The sequence below is a fragment of the Salmo trutta genome, chromosome 26 (genome assembly GCF_901001165.1).
Source record: "Salmo trutta chromosome 26, fSalTru1.1, whole genome shotgun sequence".
In the NCBI taxonomy this organism is placed as follows: Eukaryota; Metazoa; Chordata; class Actinopteri; order Salmoniformes; family Salmonidae; genus Salmo; species Salmo trutta.
In genome coordinates, this window is record NC_042982.1 from 2,412,991 (window position 1) to 2,434,248 (window position 21,258).

At 44.3% G+C, this 21,258-nt stretch overlaps 1 protein-coding gene across 4 annotated transcripts in view; it reads right to left on the bottom strand.

Annotated features, from left to right (window-relative positions):
- Positions 1-7,423: 7,423 nt before the first annotated feature.
- Positions 7,424-21,258, bottom strand: part of mindy4b (MINDY family member 4B) — a 43,748-nt gene continuing 29,913 nt past the window's right edge. For all 4 annotated transcript variants that reach the window (XM_029714363.1, XM_029714362.1, XM_029714365.1 and 1 more), the window contains 7 exons: positions 19,199-19,364; positions 18,800-18,865; positions 18,590-18,660; positions 10,285-10,357; positions 9,786-9,962; positions 8,873-9,053; positions 7,424-8,529 (listed from right to left, as the gene is read on the bottom strand). In XM_029714363.1, the coding sequence (XP_029570223.1) occupies positions 8,387-8,529; positions 8,873-9,053; positions 9,786-9,962; positions 10,285-10,357; positions 18,590-18,660; positions 18,800-18,865; positions 19,199-19,364 (877 nt within the window). In that variant the 3' untranslated portion in view covers positions 7,424-8,386. The remainder of the gene's footprint in view (positions 8,530-8,872; positions 9,054-9,785; positions 9,963-10,284; positions 10,358-18,589; positions 18,661-18,799; positions 18,866-19,198; positions 19,365-21,258) is intronic.

A 21,258-nucleotide genomic window follows, 5' to 3' on the forward strand; every position in this document is an offset into this window, starting at 1 on the left:
GTGGTTTGGGTTTTTGTGACATTATATGCTAGCTTGAAAAATGGGTGTCTGATTATTTCTGGCTGGGCACTCTCCTGACAATCTAATGTTTTGCTTTCGTTGTAAAGCCTTTTTGAAATCGGACAGTGTGGTTAGATTAACGAGAGTCTTGTCTTTAAATAGCTGTAAAATAGTCATATGTTTGAGAAATTGAAGTAATAGTATTTCAAACGTTTTAAAAATCGCGCCACTGGATTCAACTGGCTGTTACGTAGGTGGGACGAATTCGTCCCGCCGGTCCCATAGAGGTTAAGTCTTTACTGAAGACTTATCTCTTCAGTAGGTCCTATGATTAAGTATAGTCTGGCCCAGGAGTGTGAAGGTGAACGGAAAGGCTGGAGCAACGAACCACCCTTGCTGTCTCTGCCTTGCCGGTTCCCCTCTCTCCACTGGGATTCTCTGCCTCTAACCCTATTACAGGGGCTGAGTCACTGGCTTACTGGTGTTCTTCCATGCCGTCCACGGGAAGGGTGCGTCACTTGAGTGGGTTGAGTCACTGACGTGGTCTTCCTGTCTGGGTTGGCGCCCCCCCCCCTTTGGGTTGTGCCGTGGCGGAGATCTTTGTGGGCTATACTCGGCCTTGTCTTAGGACGGTAAGTTGGTGGTTGGAGACATCCCTCTAGTGGTGTGGGGGCTGTGCTTTGGCAAAGTGGGTGGAGTTATATCCTGCCTGTTTGGCCCTGTCCGGGGATATCATCGGATGGGGCCACAGTGTCTTCTGATCCCTCCTGTCTCAGCCTCCAGTATTTATGCTGCAGTAGTTTATGTGTCGGGGGGCTAGGGTCAGTCTGTTACATCTGGAGTATTTCTCTTGTCTTATCCGGTGTCCTGTGTGAATTTAAATATGCTCTCTCTAATTCTCTCTTTCTCTCTTTCTTTCTTTCTTTCTCTCGGAGGACCTGAGCCCTAGGACCATGCCTCAGGACTACCTGGCATGATGACTCCTTGCTGTCCCCAGTCCACCTGGCCATGCTGCTGCTCCAGTTTCAACTGTTCTGCCTGCGGCTATGGAACCCTGACCTGTTCACCGTACGTGCTTGTTGCACCCTCGACAACTACTATGATTATTATTATTTGATCATGCTGGTCATTTATGAACATTTTAAGATCTTGACCATGTCCTGTTATAATATCAACCCGGCACAGCCAGAAGAGGACTGGCCACCCCTCATAGCCTGGTTCCTCTCTAGGTTTCTTCCTAGGTTTTTGGCCTTTCTAGGGAGTTTTTCCTAGGGAGTTTTTCCTAGCCACCATGCTTCTTTCACATGCATTGCTTGCTGTTTGGGGTTTTAGGCTGGGTTTCTGTACAGCACTTTGAGATATCAGCTGATGTACGAAGGGCTATATAAATAAATTTGATTTGATAACAATTAGTGAAAAAATATCAGATTTGGGCTGCCTGTGTAAACGCAGCCATAGTCATTTATCTGGCTTCGATACCTGGCTTTGATACCTCAATGAGGCCTTCAGTAAGAGGCAATCCCCCACCTCCCTCCTCATCGTCGATACAACTGCACCATAGAACTCCTACCCGGCTCCACCCTTCCCCTGGGCCGTCTGTACTCCCTCTCGACCCCTGAAGCAGCAGTCATGGACAATTACATCTGTTCGTCTTTGTTTACCTCGACGACATCCTGATCTTCTCTAAGACCCTTCCGGAACACATTCTGCACGTCCACCAAGTCCTGAGACGCCTCCTGCATTGTCACCTATACATCAAGATAGAGTAGTGTGAGTTCCATGTGTCTCAAGTTTCTTTCCTTGGCCACATTATCTCTACCGCCGGCATCCAAATGGACCCTGTAAAGGCGGGGGCGGTCACCAACTGGCCCCGTCCCACCTCACTCAAGTCCAGCGAAGCCTAGGGTTTGCTAATTTTTACAGGAGTTTTATATGCAACTTTAGTGCGATGGCAGTGCCTCTCACAGCCCTAACCGGTAAGTCCCAGAACAATTTTTGCTGGACCCCAAGGCAGACAGGGAATTCAGGGAGCTCAAGGGACATTTCACCTCCGGACCCATCCTCATCCATCCTGATCCTACCCGTGCCTTCGTGGTAGAGGTGGTTGCCTCGGACACCAGAGCAGGGGCGGTCCTTTCACAGCGGAACGAGGGGGACAAGAAACTGCACCCATGTGCCTTTCTCTCCAAGCGGTTGGACAGACCATAAGAACTTGGTCTCCATTCAAGATGCCAAGAGATTGAATGCTCGCCAGGCTAGGTGGGCTCTGTTCTTTAACAGGTTCAACTTCACACTAGCCTATTGCCCAGGATCCAGGATCCAAGAATCAGAAAGCAGACGCCCTGTCTCGCCAACACGATGTCTCTAACGAGGAGAGGGACTCCGAGCCCATCATCCCCAGCTCCTGCATTGTGGGTCCCGTGATTGGGGAGTATTGAGACCACGGTCCAATAAGCCCAGACCCGAGAACCTGACCCCGGTGGGGTCCCACTAACAGACTTTATGGTCCGCAATCAGCCCATTCCTGAGTACTACAATTTGGGACACTCCTCTAAATTAACTGGGCATCCAGGGGTTAATTGGACACTGGAGTTCCTGATGTGGAAATGTTTGTGGCCCAACATGATTGAGGATGTGAGATCCTTCATTATGGCCTGCTCCACCTGTGCCCAAAGCAAGTCCTCACGACAGTGACCGGCTGGGTTGCTCCAACCTCTGCCAATCCCCAGCCGGCCCTGGTACCACCTGTCCATAGACTTTGTCACAGGGTTACCCCCATCCCAAGGGCTTACCACTATCCTGGTGGTCATCGATCGGTTTTCCAAGGCAGCCCATTTCATCGCCTTAGCCAAGTTGCGTGATTACCATGTCTTTCGACTGCACAGACTTCCCCAGGACATTGTCTCGGGTCGTGGGCCCCAGTTTGTCGCACGGTATTGGAAAGCCTTCTGCTCCCAGTTGGGGGCGTCGGTGAGTCTCTCCTCGGGGTTCCACCCACAGTCGATTGGGAAAATGGAGCGGGCCAACCAGGAGCTGGAGAAGTTCCTTGTCTGGGCAGAGTATGCTCACAACACACTGTCGAACTCTTCCACTGGACTGACGCCGTTCAAGTGTCAGTTCGAGTTCCCCCCCCACTTCCTGAACAAGAGGCCGTAGCGGGGGTGCCATCAGCCGAGGCGTTCATTCGACAATGTCGCCGATCTTGGATCAGAGTGCGATCCTCCTTGCTCCACTCCTTTGCCCGACACCAACACCATGCAAACCGGCACCGAAGGCCTCTTCAGTTCCTCCGACTGTGTCAATGGGTGTGGCTGTCCACCCGTGATCTACATAGGACCATTCAAGATTCTGAGTCGCATCAACCCGGTCACCTATCGTCTCCAGCTTCCCAGGTCTATGAGGGTCTGTTCATCATTCCATGTCTCCCGTCTCAAGCTGGTAAGGACCAGTCCCTTCTCTCCCCCCACACCTGCCCCCCACCCCCTTGACTTGTTGATGGTCACCTGGCCTACACTGTCCGGCGTCTGTTGGAGGCTCGTTGGGTGTGAGGCACCCAGCAGTACCTGGTGGACTGGGAGGGCTACGGCCCCAAGGAGTGGGCATGGGTGCCAACTACGTGGTGGTCGCCCTAGCTCCGCAGCTTGAACCGCTCCTAGAAGGGGGGGTACTGTCATGGTTCTACCTGTCACCAGATGGCGGCAGAGACCGTCCTAGAGACACTAACGACACTCAGGTGTGTCCTATTTACTTGTTAGATTTCCCTGTTAAAAGAGGTGTGTTTTCAGTTCTCTTTTGCAGATGCTTGAATAGTTTACCGTGTGCATTCGTTTCCTGAGTGAGTTTTCGAGACTTAGTGTTTGTTGTTTTTGAAGTGTACTGTGATCCTGCGACTACCGTTTCTCAGTAAAGTATTATGTTTATCCTTAACCACTGATTCCTTGTCTGGTCTTTTCTCTGCACCTGGGTCCAACCTCACTACATCACAATACTCAGCTGGCCCCTCCCCGGATTTTGTGTTAAACGCTCTACAACAAGCTTTCTCTGCCCTTAACCTCATCTGAACACCTCCAAAACAAAGGTCAAGTGGTTCGGTAAGAAGAATGCCCCTCTCCCCACCGGTGTGATTACTACCTCTGAGGATTTAGACCTTGAGGTAGTCACCACATACAAGTACTTGGGAGTATGGCTTGACGGTACACTGTCCTTCACTCAGCACATATCCAAGGTGCAGGCTAAGGTTAAATCTAGACTTGGTTTCCTCTATCGTAATCGCTCCTCTTTCACCCCGGCTACCAAACTAACCCTGATTCAGATGACCATTCTACCCATGCTACATTACGGAGACGTAATAGATCAGCAGGTAAGGGTGCTCTCGAACAGCTAGATGTTCTTTACCATTCGGCCATCAGATTTACCACCAGTGGTCCTTGTAAGACACATCACTGCACTCTATACTCCTCTGTAAACTGGTCATCTCTGTACGCCCACTGGTTGATGCTTATTTATAAAACCCTCTTAGGCCTCACTCCCCCCTATCTGAGATACCTACTGCAGGACTCATCTTCCACATACAACACCCGTTCTGATAGTCACATTCTGTTAAAGTTCCCCAAAACACACACATCCCTGGGCCGCTACTCTTTTCAGTTCTCTGCAGCCAGCGACTGGAACGAGCTGCAAAAAAACACTCAAACTGGACAGTTTTATTGCCATATCTTCATTCAATGACTCAATCATGGACACTCTTACTGACACTTGTGGCTGCTTCATGTGATGTATTGTTGTCTCTACCTTGCCCTTTGTGCTGTTGTCTGTGCACAATAATGTTTGTACCATGTTTTGTGTTGCTATCATTTTGTGCTGCTGCCATGTTGTGTTGCTACCGTGTTGTTGTCATGTGTTGCTGCCATGTGTTTGTCTTAGGTCTCTCTTTATGTAGTGTTGTGGTGTCTCTCTTGTCATGATGTGTGTTTTGTCCCATATTTTGTTTTTCAATCCCAGCCCAGTCCCCTCAGGAGACCTTTTTCCTTTTGGTAGGCCATCATTGTAAATAAGAATTTGTTCTTAACTGACTTGCCTAGTTAAGGAAAATAAATAAAACAATGTGGTGGCCTTGAGATAGAAGCTGTTTTTAAGTCTCTCGGTCTCAGCTTTGGTGCACCTGTACTAACCTTGCCTTCTGGATGGTAGCAGAGTGAACAGGTCGTGGCTCGGGTGGTTGATGTCCTTGATGATCTTTTTGGCCTTGCTTTGACATTGGGTGCTGTAAGTGTCCTGGAAGGCAGGCAGTGTGCCCCCGTTGATGCGTTGGGCAGACCACACCACCCTCTGGAGAACCCTGTGGTTGTAGACGGTGCAGTTGCTGTCTGCAACCACAGGCTCTCAATGGTGCATCTGTAAAAGTTTGTGAGGGTCTTAGGGGCCAAGCCGGATTTTGACACCGGGGTCTTGGCACCGGGTACAGGTCTTGGCACCGGGTACTATAATGGACGGGCCACTCATCGTTGGTAAAAGATCGGAACTCCCAAAGTTGCTACTGATTTGGCTGACAACCATGAATATCTAAGATGTAAACAATGTTAAATTTCAACAGTCAGGAGACTACTGATATCACTCACTCAGCAGTGCGATTCCTTATTAAAATCACCAAGGACATGAAAATTATATTGCAATAGCGTCTAATTTCGTCAATATCGTCATCTCTCTCATGATTATGGTGGACACATTTAATTCCCAGGTTGTACAGTATTTTCTCTCAATGGTCTTCCACGGCTGCGTTTAGACAGGCAACCCAATTCTTTTTTTTGTTACTAATTGGTCTTTTGACCAGTTAGATCAGGCCTGAAAAACATCTGGTGTCAAAAAATCTGATGTGATTGGTCAAAAGACCAATTAGTGGACAAAAAATATCTGAATTGGGCTGCTTGTGTAAACAAGGCCCACGGGCAAGGATTACACAAGAAAGTAGGCCTATAGTTTGAGTGTGTCAAGCCCCCGCCCATAAACTACACTACTCCTGCCCCCTCCAGTTACAACAGCCTATGGATACAGTGGCATATGAATACAGTACCAAATGTGGTGTAGAGACTCTATAGGACGAGTTCAGTTCAGTTCTACTCCAGGTGGTAATTGTAAGGTTGCCCCAACAGTAAGTTTAAAGAACATTTGTGGCAAAACCTAAATGGGATTCTCACGGGAAACCTGAGGTTACTGGTCAACCTCTAACCTCAAGGCTGCCCTCCGCCATAAAATGTCATCTTATTGCCTTGTTCATTGACTGATGCATAGCTAATGAAAACAACAGGTAGGCCTATTGTGTTTGTGTAATGAAATGTAATGTAAAATTGCAAAGTAAGGGATCATTTTGTTTCAATATTTTGTTTCCTGGTTATAGACCTATTGTCATACAGAGTAACAACATTGCAAATATGGTCAGATTCACTGTCTGACAAGACTGGATAAAGGGAACATAGTACACATACAGTATTTTTATTCTAAAATGGATTTTAAAAAATCCTCAGCAATCTACAGACAATACCCCATAATGACAAAGCAAAAACAGGTTTAGAGATTTGACCAAATTTATTACAAATAGAAAACAGAAATACCTTATTTACATAAGTATTCAGACCCTTTGCTATGAGACTCGAAATTGATCGTCCTTGAGATGTTTCTACAACTTGATTGTAGAACAAACACTCAATCAATTAAATTGATTGTACATGATTTGGATGGGCACACAACTGTCTATAAAAGGTCCCACAGTTGACAGTGCATGTCACAGAAAAACCATGAGGTCAAAGGAATTGTCTGTAGAGCTCCGAGACAGGATTGTGTCGAGGCACAGATCTGGAGAAGGGTACCAAAAAAATTATGCAGCATTGAAGGTCCCCAAGAACACAGTGGCCTCCATAATTCTTAAATGGAAGAAGTTAGGAACCACCAAGACTCTTTCTAGAGCTGGCCACCCGGCCAAACTGAACAAGGAGAAGGGCCTTGGTCAAGGAGGTGAACAAGAACCCAAAGGTCACTCTTACAGAGCTCTAGAGTTCCTCTGTGGAGATGGGAGAACTTTCCAGAAGGACATCCTGCTCTGCAGCACTCCATCTAATCAGGCCTTTATGGTAGAGTGGCCAGACAGAAGCCACTCCTCAGTAAAAGGCACGACAGCCCGCCTTGAGTTTGCCAAAAGCATCCTAAAGACTCTCAGACCATGAGAAACAACATTCTCTGGTCTGATGAAACCAAGATTGAACCTTTTGGCCTGAATGCCAAGCGTGACATCTGGAGGAAACCTGGCACCATCCCTAGGGTGAAGCTTGGTGGTGGCAGCATCATGCTGTGGGGATGTTTTTAGCGGCAGGGACTGGGAGACTCGTCAGGATCGAGGCAAAAATGAACAGAGCAAAGTACAGAGCGATCCTTGATGAAAACCTGCTCCAGAGTGCTCAGGACCTAAGACTGGAGGGAAGGTTCACCTTCCAACAGGACAACGACACTAAGCACACAGCGAAGACAACCCAGGCTGTGTACTAAGCCTGTAACGTAACAAAATGTGGAAAAGGTCAAGGGGTCTGAATACTTTCCGAAAGCACTGTAAAATCCCTATAGATTACAAAGACAGCAAAAACAAATTTCATTCATGCATGGAAAAGGTTTTGGGCTATAATATGCATATATAACAAAAAAAAAATCACAATTTTCAAATTAGCCTACTAACCCAAGTTTTCTTATCAAAATATTAGGCTAACGATGACACAAAGAAAATACAGCCAAAATTGACAAATGTAGGCTGTGCCACAAATATTCAATAGAAATAGTTATGCTGTATAGTAGTCTTATTGAAAAGACATAATATCCTCACTCAATTAAACAGCTTCTCAAACTGTCAATGAATGTAATTCTGCAGGAATTGGTTTTTGAATAATGTGGGTAACCTATGATGGGCCAACAACATTAAAGTATAGGCCTATTTTACAGAACATTTTGTAAAAAAGTACAATAGAATGCCTGACAAATATTACACAGTAAGAAATTCTTTACATTGACCTCTTATCTTTCTATGACCGGGATCCGATCGTGTTTTATCGATAATGCTCCATTTAAAGGTAATTTCCGATTGAGCTGACATACTGTATATGCAGTGTTTACTGTGAACGCAGAAATATAGCCATTAATTGGTGCATTTCCGCAAAGCATGATGGGATTGAATCCCGGCCTAAGCTGTAAAAGTTGCAAACACACTTTTTGTGTTTTCGGCTGGAACTGAACATTTAGTTGCTTTCTTGAGTGGGTTGGTAGCATAAGGGCGCCTTCAAACCAGACAAACGGATGCATAAAAAATGTATTAGCAATCCAGAACATTATCATCAAGTATCCTCCCTGGTCAGAAAAAAGGCATGGTTCCGTTCCAGTCGATGGCAGCTCCCTCCCATTTGGTCCTAACGGCCATCTCTAAAGAGGGAAACCTCTTCTCTGGGTCTCCCTGGGTGTCCTTGATCCCTACCTCCCAGTGGTGGGAGTGAGTGTCTGTAACAAGAGAGGTGTTAATTAACAGTAAAACATGAGTGCTGAATCCCAAACCAACCCCTAGCCCCTAACCTCTAGGCACTTGTGTAGATCTGAGAGGATTGAATAAGTGTAAGCAGGGAATAATTCTGGGCCCTATGCCCATTGTTATTTGTGAGATGACACTCAAGCCATCATTTAGCTTTGATAAGCAAAAGTGTAATCACTTAGACCTATAGATTATTAAGATGCAATAAAATTCACATTATACATTATATTATACTCAATATTGAGACTGAGGGGTTAATGTATGTGAATATATCAAATGATAGTCAGAGATACAGGTACATGTAGTCCATCCTACCGATGGTCAGCAGGGCTGTGCTTTGTTGCGATGGCTGGCCATTGTAGAAGTACATGTGGAACAGGTGCTCCATCTTCCAGTCAGAGAGCAGGGAGCGGTTGGGACTGAAGAGGACGCTGTAGGTGCCATTGATACTGCACACCCAAATTGGCAACTTTGGTGTTTTCAGCATGCTTCCAACCTAGAGGGCGCCATAGGGCACAGATGAGAGATCTACACCTGGACCCATATTTACAAAGCGTCTCAGAGTAGGAGTGCTAATCTAGGATCAGGTCCCCCATGTTCATGTAGTCTTAAGCTTTGTGTAAATTGGGGAGACTTGGTCTAAAAGGCAAACTTGATCCTTGATCAGCACTCCTACTTTGAGAAGCTTTATGGATATCGGCCTAGAGCAGTGCATCTCATCCTTTTTTGGTACAAGGGACCAGCAAGCTATGATCCTGCCTCTTTGGAGGACTGCAGATCAAAATGAACACTGTAGAACTGACAAAATCAGTGTCAACTAAGCATCTGGGGTTCCGATTAGCAACATCCTAAGGACCGGTGCCGGGCCACGGACCAGGGATAGAGAAACACTGATCTAGGAGATCTATTGAGTAATTTCTAGTAGCTCAGCCTCAGCCCTTAAACGACTAATGAAAGATCAAAGGACGGGCTAAGAAAGTATGGACAGTTTAGTGCCTGTGGGACCACCATGTTAACTTTGGAAGAGTGATGCTGATCAACAGATCAAAGATTGACAGGCAGGCAGACAGACGAACAGATAGACTGTAGAGCTGTAGATGCAGTGTCAGCAGCAGGTTAGTGTCTCATGACAAAATTAATAATTAGCTGGCGAGTGCGCACGAGATTCGGTTCTGGGTGCTGAGATTAGCAGCAGTTATAAAAAGACAGGAAGGCACTGTTACTGTACCATGGGCAGCTTTGTACGTTCCAGCAGCTCGCGGCTCCAGTGCAGGTAGCCTACGGCGCTGCGAGCCAGGACCCCGTGTAGAGGCTTCTCCAGAGGGCTGCCGTCGTCACCACACTGCAGAGTTCCATTGAATACATTGGGACTGGCTCGGCCAGTTAGCAGGAGATTCATCAGTGCCTGGTGAATACATAGGGACACAGCAGACGCATGATGCTTGTGTGATGGCTAAGCCATATTCCAATACAAAGCAAAAGCAATTTACTGTATATAAAGATATAATGGAATCCGTTTTTGCACAATAACACATTTATGCCAGGAGGTCTATCTTGAGGGAGGGCATAAAGTAGGCTCTTTTAAACTGCTGTGCTGTCTGCTGCTATCAACTGTTGATAAAGCAAGGTGTTGCTGCTATAGCAACTGTTGATAAAGCAAGGTGTTGTTTGTACATGAAGCCCACAAGCAAGAGTATGGCCCACAAAGAAACACTCTTCACACTTACCTGACGACAGACAAAGTTGCCAAGGCTCAAATGGAGCAAGTGAGAGGTGGTACAGTCAAGATCCTCCCTCAACCTTTCAAACAAGATGCCTTGATTTAGTTAGTCTTTTCTCTCCAAAAATGAGATTAATTGAAAATGTCAAGATTATTCAATTATATTGTTGTCAGGGTGGTGTGTAACACTATAAAGTCTTTCTTACATGGAACATACTGTATTAACTAACTGTCTTTACATTTCCTGAATTATTCACAAGCCACGATGCACCTATCATTAAATGGTTGGTGCATTGTGGCTGTCGCTAAGGAGTCGCAAGTGTCAAACGCACGTTAGTTTGCAATTTCGTCATGTAAAAACTGCCACTCTAGCATTTTTCACCCCTTACACCAGGCTCGGCAATTTACCTGTAACATCAGGGCCCAGATTCACAACACCTTCTTAAGAATACTTTTTTTTTTTTAACTCTATACTTAAGAAGAAACTTGGAAATATTTGAGGTGTGACCTTAAAAATGTGCGCCAATCTGCCAATTTCAGTCAGCACAACTAGGGATATTTAAGGTCGACCAAAAGCTGGTCTTAGTGGTAACGCAATAAGGATAAAGGCATTGATTTTGCCAGAGGAGGCGCACACAGTAGCCTTATGTACCTCACCAATATTTGATAAAAATATCACAAGCAGCAAAACAGTTTGCATTTACCTTTTTTTATTTATATTGGACATTCATTTTTGTCCAGCTTCTGTGAAAAGTTTGGAGTCATTATGTGTGATACCCATTGCATGAAAGGTGTCAGTGACCCTCCATAGACTAAGTTGTCTTAATATTATATGCCCACGGGGAGACAATATGGTGCCTGTAACTGCATTTAGACATAGCCTATTTAAAAAGTTGTTTCATTTTATTAGTGAATGATTCTGTGTTTTTAGGTCTTATTAATAGTGAATTTAATCTTGCTTATTGAAGTTGGGCATGTCCATGGCTCAGACATAATGCATTTTACAGTAGGCCTATATCAGTGCAAACAGAGGCAACACGCCTAAAGGGGGCAAAGGAGCACGTGCCCCCTCAGGTTTGTCCTGTTAAAATATATATACACACACACACACACACACACACACACACACACACACACACACACACACACACACACACACACACACACACACACACACACACACACACACACACACACACAACTGGTCAAAAGCTTTAGAACAGCTACTCATTCAAGAGTTTCTTTATTTTTACTATTTTCAACATTGTAGAATAATAGTGAAGACATCAAAATAATGAAATAACACATATGGAATAATGTAGTAACCCAAAAAAGTGTTAAACAAATCAAAATATATTTTATATTTGAGATTCTTCAAATAGTTAACCTTTGCCTTGATAACAGCTTTGCACACTCTTGGCATTTTCTCAACCAGCTTCATCTGGAATGCTTTTCCAACAGTCTTGAAGGAGTTCCCACATATGCCCATATGCACTTGCTTTTCCTTAACTCTGTGGTCCGACTCATCCCAAACTATCTCCCAAACAAATCCCACTAAGCCCAAACCAGATGGGATGGCGTATCGCTGCAGAATGCTGTGGTGGCCATGCTGGTTAAGTGTGCCTTGTAACGGTTTTGACTTGAGGTTATTGTTTGCAGAGGTGCCAGGTAGGTTGTGCCAACCAGAGAAAATATTGATTTCTCATTTTGGTTTGGGAGGGAATGAGTCCCATCTGGTCCGTCAAGTCTACACCAATACAAAGGACTCATGTAAAAGTCAGGATGGACATACACTTTTCATAAACCCTTAAAACATTGGAAATAACTTCAAAACAACTGTATTCTTTTGCATGGGTTGTATTAGCAACATAAATGATCACACACACACATAATAATATAACAAATAATGAGCTCTAGTTCCTCCAGAAAAGTCCTGTACCTTGGGCCTAAAAGAGTCCAGCCCGGAACTCAAGTGACCTTAGTCACGCAATGTTTGTCCGTTCATAAAAGTATAGCGTAAACCCAGTCTCAATCATACAATCAAAATATCAAAATCTTTTACCACACAACCATAAAGAGTATCAAATCTCAATACGCCTTCAACTACAACTGACCACATAAATCATCATGGTATACATCACACTAAAACAAATGAAATACCGTATGCAAAAAGGTTGTAGTCAGTCGGTCAGCCAGACAATCCAATTCGCCAACAGAGGAGAAAGGCCATGAAGAACCAGCGGAGACCAACTGAGATGTGTAGTCCAAAGGAAGCAATGAGTGGATCCAATCCTGGTTAAACTTGAGACAAGGCTACAAAGCACACTTAAATACAACAAACCAAACGGAGTGAAGACGCTTCGGAAGTGAGGGTTGAACACATCCTCATTCTCACCACCATCACAAAACCCACTTTTGCGCAGCTGATGCTGGCTATTTAATTGGGAATAAAAGGGGAAGCGCCCTATTGGAAGGAGAAGCACTGAGACGGTTCAGACAAATTCAGGGCCGTCACAGCATTGAATTCTAAATAAATCATAGTGTCACCAGAAAAGCACCCCCACACCATAACACCTCCTCCTCCATGCTTTACAGTGCCAAATACACATGCAGAGATGAACCGTTCACCCAAACGGCGTCTCACGAAGATCTGGCCATTGGAACCAAAAATCTTCAATTTGGATCCAGACCAAAGGACAAATTTCCACCAGTCTAATGTCCATTGCTCGTGTTTCTTGGCCCAGCAAGACTCTTCTTCTTATTGATGTCCTTTAGTAGTGGTTTCTTTTCAGCAATTCGATCATGAAGGCCTGATTCACACAGTCTCCTCTGAACAGTTGATGTTGATATGTGTCTGTTACTTGAACTCTGTGAAGCATTTATTTGGGCTGCAATTTCTGAGGCTGGTAACTCTAATGAACTTATCCTCTGCAGCAGAGGTAACTCTGGGTCTTCCATTCCTGTGGCGGTCCTCATGAGAGCCAGTTTCATCATAGCACTTGATGGTTTTTGCTACTGCACTTGAAGAAACTTTCAAAGTTCTTGAGATGTTCCGCATTGATTGACCTTCATGTCCTAAAGAAATGGACTGTCATTTCTCTTTGCTTATTTGATCTGTTCTTGCCATAATATAGACTTGGTCTGTTACCAAATAGGGATATCTTCTGTATACACCCCTACCTTGTCACAACACAACTGATTGGCTCAAACACATTAAGAAAGAAAGAAATTCCACAAATTAACTTTTAAGAAGGCCCACCTGTTAATTAAAATGAATTCCACGTAACTACCTCATGAAGCTGTTTGATAGAATGCCAAGAGTGTGCAAAGCTGTCATGAAGGCAAAGGGTGGCTATTTGAAGAATCTCAAATATAAAATATTTGATTTGTTAAAATAAAATGGCTTACTACATGATTCTATATGTGTTATTTCATAGTTTTGATGTCTTTACTATTATTCTACAATGTAGAAAATAGTAAAAATAAAGAAAAACCCTTGAATGAGTAGCTGTTCTAAAACGTTTGATCGGTAGTGTGTATATACACACACACACACACACACACACACACACACACACACACACACACACACACACACACACACACACACACACACACACACACACACTACATTTGTTGTTGTTGTTTCTCTCTAATACTTCTAGCCACCTAGCAATTTTATGAAGTTGGCTTTAGTTAGCCCAGATAGGTTCCTATTCTCCCAACCTCCTCCAAGAAGCTATTTCAGGCTATCAATCAAGTAAGTTAGACAGACTAGCTACTCTATCTTATATCAAATAACATGTTATTGGTCAATGCTAGTGTAGCGAAATGCTTGTGCTTCTAGTTCCGACAATGCAGTAATATCTAACAAGTAATCCAACAAATTCACAACAACTACCTTATACACACACAAATGTAAGGGATGACTAAGAATATGTACATATAAATATATGGATGAGTGATGGCCGTGCGGCATAGGCAAGATGCAGTAGATGGTATAGAACAGTATATACATATGAGATGAGTATTGTAGGATATGTAAACATTATTAAAGTGACGTTATTTAAGGTGGCTTGTGATACCTTTATTAAGTCAGTTTATTAAAGTGGCCAGAGATTTGAGTCTATATGTTGACAGCAGCCTCTCTGTGTTAGTGATGGCTGTTTTAACAGTCTGATGGCCTTGAGATAGAAGCTGTTTTTCAGTCTCTTGGTCCCAGCATTGATGCAACTGTACTGACTTCGCCTTCTGGATGGTAGCAGGGTGAACAGGCCGTGGCTCGGGTGGTTGTTGTCCTTGATGATCTTTTTGTCCTTCCTGTGACATCAAGTGCTGTAGTTGTCCTGGAGGGCAGGTAGTTTTCCCCCGGTGATGCGTTGTGCAGACCGCAATACCCTCTGGAAAGCCTTGTGGTTGAGGGCGGTGCAGTTGCCGTACCAGGCGGTGATACAGCCCAACAGGATGCTCTCAATTGTGCATCTGTGAAAGTTTGTGATTGTTTTATGTGACAAGCCAAATTGGTGTTGCGCCTTCTTCACCATGCTGTCTGTGTGGGTGGACCATTTCAGTTTGTCCGTGATGTGTATGCCGAGGAACTTTAAACTTTCCACCTTCTCCACTACTGTCCCATCAATGTGGATGGGGGGGTGCTCCCTCTGCTGTTTCCTGAAGTCCACGATCATCTCCTTTGTTTGGTTGACGTTGAGTGAGAGGTTATTTTCCTGACACTACACCTCGAGGGCCCTCACCTCCTCCCTGTAGGTTTTCTCGTTGTTGTTGGTAATCAAGCCTACCACTGTAGTGTTGTCTACAAACTTGATGATTGAGTTTGAAGAGTGCATGGCCACGCAGTTATGGGTGAACAGGGAGTACAGGAGAGGGCTGAGAACCCACCCTTGTGGGGCCCTAGTGTTGAGGATCAGCGGGGTGGAGATTTGGTTTCCTACCTTCACCACCTGGGGGCGGCTCGTTAGAAAGTCCAGGACTCAATTGCACAGGGCGGGGTGGAGACCCAGGGTCTCGAGGTTAATGACGAGTTTGGAGGGTACTATAGTATTAAATGCTGAGCTGTAGTCAATGAACAGTATTCTTACATAGGTTTTCCTCTTGTCCAGATGGGATAAGGCAGTGTGCTGTGTGATGGCGATTGCATCATCAGTGGACCTATTGGGGCGGTAAGAAAATTGGAGTGGGTCTAGAGTATCAGGTAGGGTGGAGGTGATATGCTCCTTGACTAGTCTCTCAAAGCACTTCATGATGACAGAAGTGAGTGCAACGGGATAGTCATTTAGTTCAGTTACCTTAGCTTTCTTGGGAACAGAAACAATGGTGGCCATCTTGAAGCATGTGTGGACAGCAGACTGGGATAGGGATTGATTGAATATGTCCGTAAACACACCAGCCAGCTGGTCTGCGCATGCTCTGAGGACACGGCTAGGGATACCGTCTGGGCCGGCAGCCCTGCGAGGGTTAACACGTTTAAATGTTTTACTCACGTTGGCCACGGAGAAGGAGAGCCCACAGGCTTTGGTAGCGGGCCGTGTCAGTGGCACTGAATTGTCCTCAAAGCGAGCAAAGAAGTTGTTTAATCGATGTCCGCGACGGGGCTGGTTTTCTTTTTGTAATCCGTGATTAACTGTAGACCCTGCCACATACGTCTCATGTTTGAGGCATTGAATTGCGACTCTACTTTGTCTCTATACTGATGCTTTGCTTGTTTGATTGCCTTGTAGAGGGAATAGCTGCACTGTTTGTATTCAGTCAGGTTTCCAGTCGCCTTGCCATGATTAAAAGCGATGGTTCGCGCTTTCAGTTTTGCGCATATGCTGCCATCAATCCATGGTTTCTGGTTAGGAAACGTTTTAATAGTCGCAGTGGGTACGACATCTCCGATGCACTTGCTAATAAACTCGCTCACCGAGTCAGCATATACATCAATGTTGTTGTCTGAGGCTATCCGGAACATATCCCAGTCCACGTGATCGAAGAAATCCTGAAGCATGGAATCGGTTGGTCAGACCAGCGTTGGACAGACCTGAGCACGGGCGTTCCCTATTTTAGTTTCTGTCTATAGGCTGGGAGCAATAAAATGGAGTCATGGTCCGATTTGCCGAAGGCAGGGTGGGGGAGAGCTTTGTATGCATCGAGGAAGTTAGAATAGCAATGATCCAGAATGCTAGCAGCCTGTGTTGCGCATTCCATATGCTGATATAATTTAGGAAGTCTCGTTCTCAGGTTAGCTTTGTTAAAATTCCCGGCTACAATAAATGCAGCCTCAGGATGTATGGTTTCCAGTTTACATAGAGTCCAGTGAAGTTATTTCAGGGCCGACGAGGTATCTGCCTTGGGGGGATATACACGGCTGTGACTATAATCGAAGAGAATTCTCTTGGAAGATAATGCGGTCAGCATTTGATTGTAAGGAATTCTAGGTCAGGTGAACAAAAGGACTTAGGTTCCTGTATGTTGTTGTGATTACACCATGAGTCGTTAATCATAAGGCATACACCCCCGCCCTTCTTCTTACCAGAGAGATGTTTGTTTCTGTCTGCGCGATGCATGAAGAACCCGGGTGGCTGTACTGACTGACAACATATCCCGAGTGAACCATGTTTCACAGAGAATGTTGCAATCTCTGATGTCTCTCTGGGAGGCAACTCGTGCCCTAATGTCGTCCACCTTGTTATCTAGAGATTGGACATTGGCGAGTAATATGCTCGGGAGCGGTGGATGGTGTGCTCGCCTTCTGAGTCTGACCAGTAGGCATCTCCGTCTGCCTCTCCTGCGGCGACCGCGTTGTTTTGGGTCGGCCTCTGGGATACGATCCCATGTCCAGGGTGGAGGTCTGAACAAAGGATCCGCTTCGGGAAAGACGTACTCATGGTTGTAATGTTGGTAAGTTGTCATCGCTTTTATATCCAATAGTTCTTCCCGGCTGTATGTAATAACACTTGAGATTTCCTGGGCTAACAATGTAAGAAATAATACATAAAAAACAAATAACTGCATTGTTTCCTAAGGACCTGAAGCTGGGCGACCATCTCTGTCGGCGCCAAGCGCGTAACGTCTTTGTTTCCTCTGTGCGAAACAAAAAAGCTGGCAAGGTTAGTACGCTTTAGAAAAGCAAGAAATTACTAAATGTACTAAATGTCCTTTCAATCTTTTACCCAGACTTTAGCAGAGATGCGGAGAACCATATTTATTTCATTTAGAAAAACAAGCCAGCTCAAGAGGTATGCTTAGATATGCAGAGAAATATACAGATTGTTTTACATAGAATTAAGCATAATTATTATAGCTCTAGATTGCAGGAAAAGTGGTTTCAGGTGTTTGAAAAATGCTAAATTCTCTAATTTCCACCTGCCCAGCCATCATCACGTACTTTTTCCCCCCTCAGATTTTTGCCCATGAGTGGGAATGCTATGTTTAACAGTATATTTCCATCATGAAGCCATGCAATTATTTAGAATAATGTGGACCACAAACATGTTCAACATATTTAGCAAATATGGGACAGGCCTACATTTTGTTATTTCGAATTGGAGTTGATGACACCGCAATACTTGCCTAGTTAAATAAAGGTTAAATGAAATAAAAAATAAAAAAATACATAAAAGACCATAAATACACAACTTGAAGCAACCACATATTTAGCCATGGAGCATGTTCTGATTAGTCAGTGAGGGATCAAGCCTCGACACACCTACAACTTTTTCCTCCATCAAAACCGAGCACTTTCTTGTTACTGCCAGCTACTGCACCCATAATTCAGGTTGTGAAAAGAGCAACAAAAAAATCTGATACACCCCCAAACCTATAACGCTACTGCCAGCACTAAGATTTACCATTGCGTTAGGTTTCTTAAAATAGAGCCAAGAGTGTAATACACTCTTTGGGTTTGAAATGTTAAACTTGCCAATATTGGGTACATTCCAATGGGTTTTGGTTATAAAATGCTATAGTTAGTGGTTGGCAGTGCTTGCCCCGGACAGGAGCTCACCGGTACTGAATATCGGCACCTCAAATGTTTTACTGCTTGAGCTCCTGCACATCTTATAAAATATTAGCACAACATTATTGTGGAGCTCCTGCACCTAAATATAAACAGTACCGGCAACCAAAATGGCTACCAGCACCTATTTCAGCCCTTGTCAAGCACTGGTGGCTAGGTAAACAAATCCAAAGCGTGGATTGCGGTCTCTCCTAGTCCATTAATTGCTTTCAGGGTGAAGAAACAAATGAGTCATTTTGTAATGTGGGTGAACTATCCTTTTAAGGAGCTCCGGTGTATTGGACTGGTGGTTGTATACCTGGTGATGGTCCTTGAAAAGATTAAGCTGTAGAGAAACAAGATGACTCCATGACTCCCCTCATCTTCAAACTGCAGGCAGGAGAGGGGAAAAAGAAACATGACACTACACAGTCACCATCCAAAACAGGTTATTTTTGGATTTTGTACCTGGGCAGCCAGTACTAGGAAGTGTTACCCACATATTAGCTAAAAATACTTGTTTACTCACACACTGGATGTGCTCATAGACAAATTTCTTGACATCCTCTTTCTTGTTGAAACTAAAAAGCTGTAGCTGGAAATAAAGAATGAAAAACAAATTCTCAGTACACAGGATGGATGTCACTACACACTAGAGACATTTGCCAACTATTGTCCAGCAGAAGGTTAAGTGATGGTAAAAACTAGAACAGTCATGATATATGAATAAAGGCGTTCCTATGTTCCTAGATGACCACAGGCTATTTCAGGTCTGGACCCCTAATCACAAAGAGTCTCAGAGTAGAATCGATTTAGGATCGGTTTTGCCATTTAAATCATGATGAATAAGAGGGAGGACCTGATCTTATAATCAGCACTTCTACTCTGAGACGCTTTGGCATGCAACTTATGACAATGGAGGCCATACTCTCTCAGTGAAGTTGTCCAGTTTGTAGTCCAGGTGGGGGGTGAAACAGTAGTCTGATGTCACTAAGGAGATGGTGGCACTCCTTTCCTCACCAGCTGCCCACAGAATGTCAGTCAGAGCGACGGCCAGAGCCCTCTCCTGCTCCTTTTCACCCACCTCACTCAGACTGGGAAGGAGCAGAGACGGAGGGAGAGAGCACAGTCAATGCCATGTCTCTTCACTTTTTCCCCCTTTGTCCTAATAATCTGTCCTTTCTCCCCAAGTGTACACTCCTTCACTCCTCCTTACACATTTACAGTTGAAGTCGGAAGTTGACATACACTTAGGTTGGAGTCATTAAAACACATTTTTCAACCACTTCACAAGTTTCTTGTTAACAAAATATAGTTTTGGAAAGTCGGTTAGGACATCTACTTTGTGCATGACACAAGTAATTTTTCCAACAATTGTTTACAGACAGATTATTTCACTTATTCACTGTATCCCAATTCAAGTGGGTCAGAAGTTTACATACACTGAGTTGACAGTGCCTTTAAACAGCTTGGAACATTCCAGAAAATTATGTCATGGCTTTAGAAGCTTCTGATAGGCTAATTGACATCATTTGAGTCAATTGGAGGTGTACCTGTGGATGTAGTTCAAGGCCTACCTTCAAACTCAGTGCCTCTTTGCTTCACATCATGGGAAGATCAAAAGAAATCAGCCAAGACCTCAGAAAAGAAATTATAGACCTCCACAAGTCTGGTTCATTCTTGGGAGCCAAATGCCTGAAGGTACCACGTTCATCTGTACAAACAATAGTACGCAAGTATAAACACCAGTCGTTATACGGCTCAGGAAGGAGACGCGTTTTGTCTCCTAGAGATGAAGGTACATTGCTGCGAAACATGCAAATCAATGCCAGAACAACAGCAAAGGACCTTGTGAAGATGCTCAAGGAAACAGGTACAGAAGTATCTATATCCACAGTAAAACGAGTCCTATAATCAACATAACCTGAAAGGCCACTCAGCCAGGAAGAAGCCTGCTCCAAAACCGCCATAAAAAAATCCAGACTACGGTTTGCAACTGCACATGGGGACAAAGATTGTACTTTTTGCAGAAATGTCCTCTGGTCTGATGAAACAAAAATAGAACTGTTTGGCCATAATGACCATCGTTATGTTTGGAGGAAAAAGGGGGAGGCTTGCAAGCCGAAGAATACCATCCCAACTGTGAAGCACGGGGGTGGCAGCATCATGTTGTGGGGGTGCTTTGCTGCAGGAGGGACTGGTGCACTTCACAAAATAGATGGCATTATGTGGAAGGAAAATTGTGGATATATTGAAGCAACATCTCAAGACATCAGTCAGGAAGTTAAAGCTTGGTCACAAATGGGTCTTCCAAATGGACAATGACCCCAAGCATACTTCCAAAGTTGTGGCAAAATGGCTTTAGGACAACAAAGCCAAGGTATTGGAGTGGCCATCGCAAAGCCCTAACCTCAATCCTATAGAAAATTTGTGGGCAGAACTGAAAAGGCGTGTGTGAGCAAGGAGGCCTAGAAACCTGACTTAGTTACACCAGCTCTGTCAGGAGGAATGGGCCAAAATTCACCCAACTTATTGTGGGAAGCTTGTGGAAGGCTACCCGAAACGTTTGACCGAAGTTAAACAATTTAAAGGCAATGCTACCAAATACTAATTGAGTGTATGTAAACTTCAGACCCACTGGGAATGTGATGAAAGAAATAAAAGCTGAAATAAATCATTCTCTCTACTATTATTCTGACATTTCATATTCTTAAAATAAAGTGGTGATCCTAACTAACCTAAAACAGGGAATTTTTACTTGGATAAAATTTCAGGAATTGTGAAAAACTGAGTTTAAGTGTATTTGGCCAAGGTGTATGTAAACTTCCGACTTCAACTGTAAATGCATTGTATTGGTGCAAGACAAGTTTCATCCATATTTCTTATATCAGTCCTTTCCTTTTAAGGGAAGAAGGGAAGAGAACAAGTGCACGCTACGGTAAAAATGACTATTGAGACGCAGGGCTAAGACTATGGCCTCCGACCCAT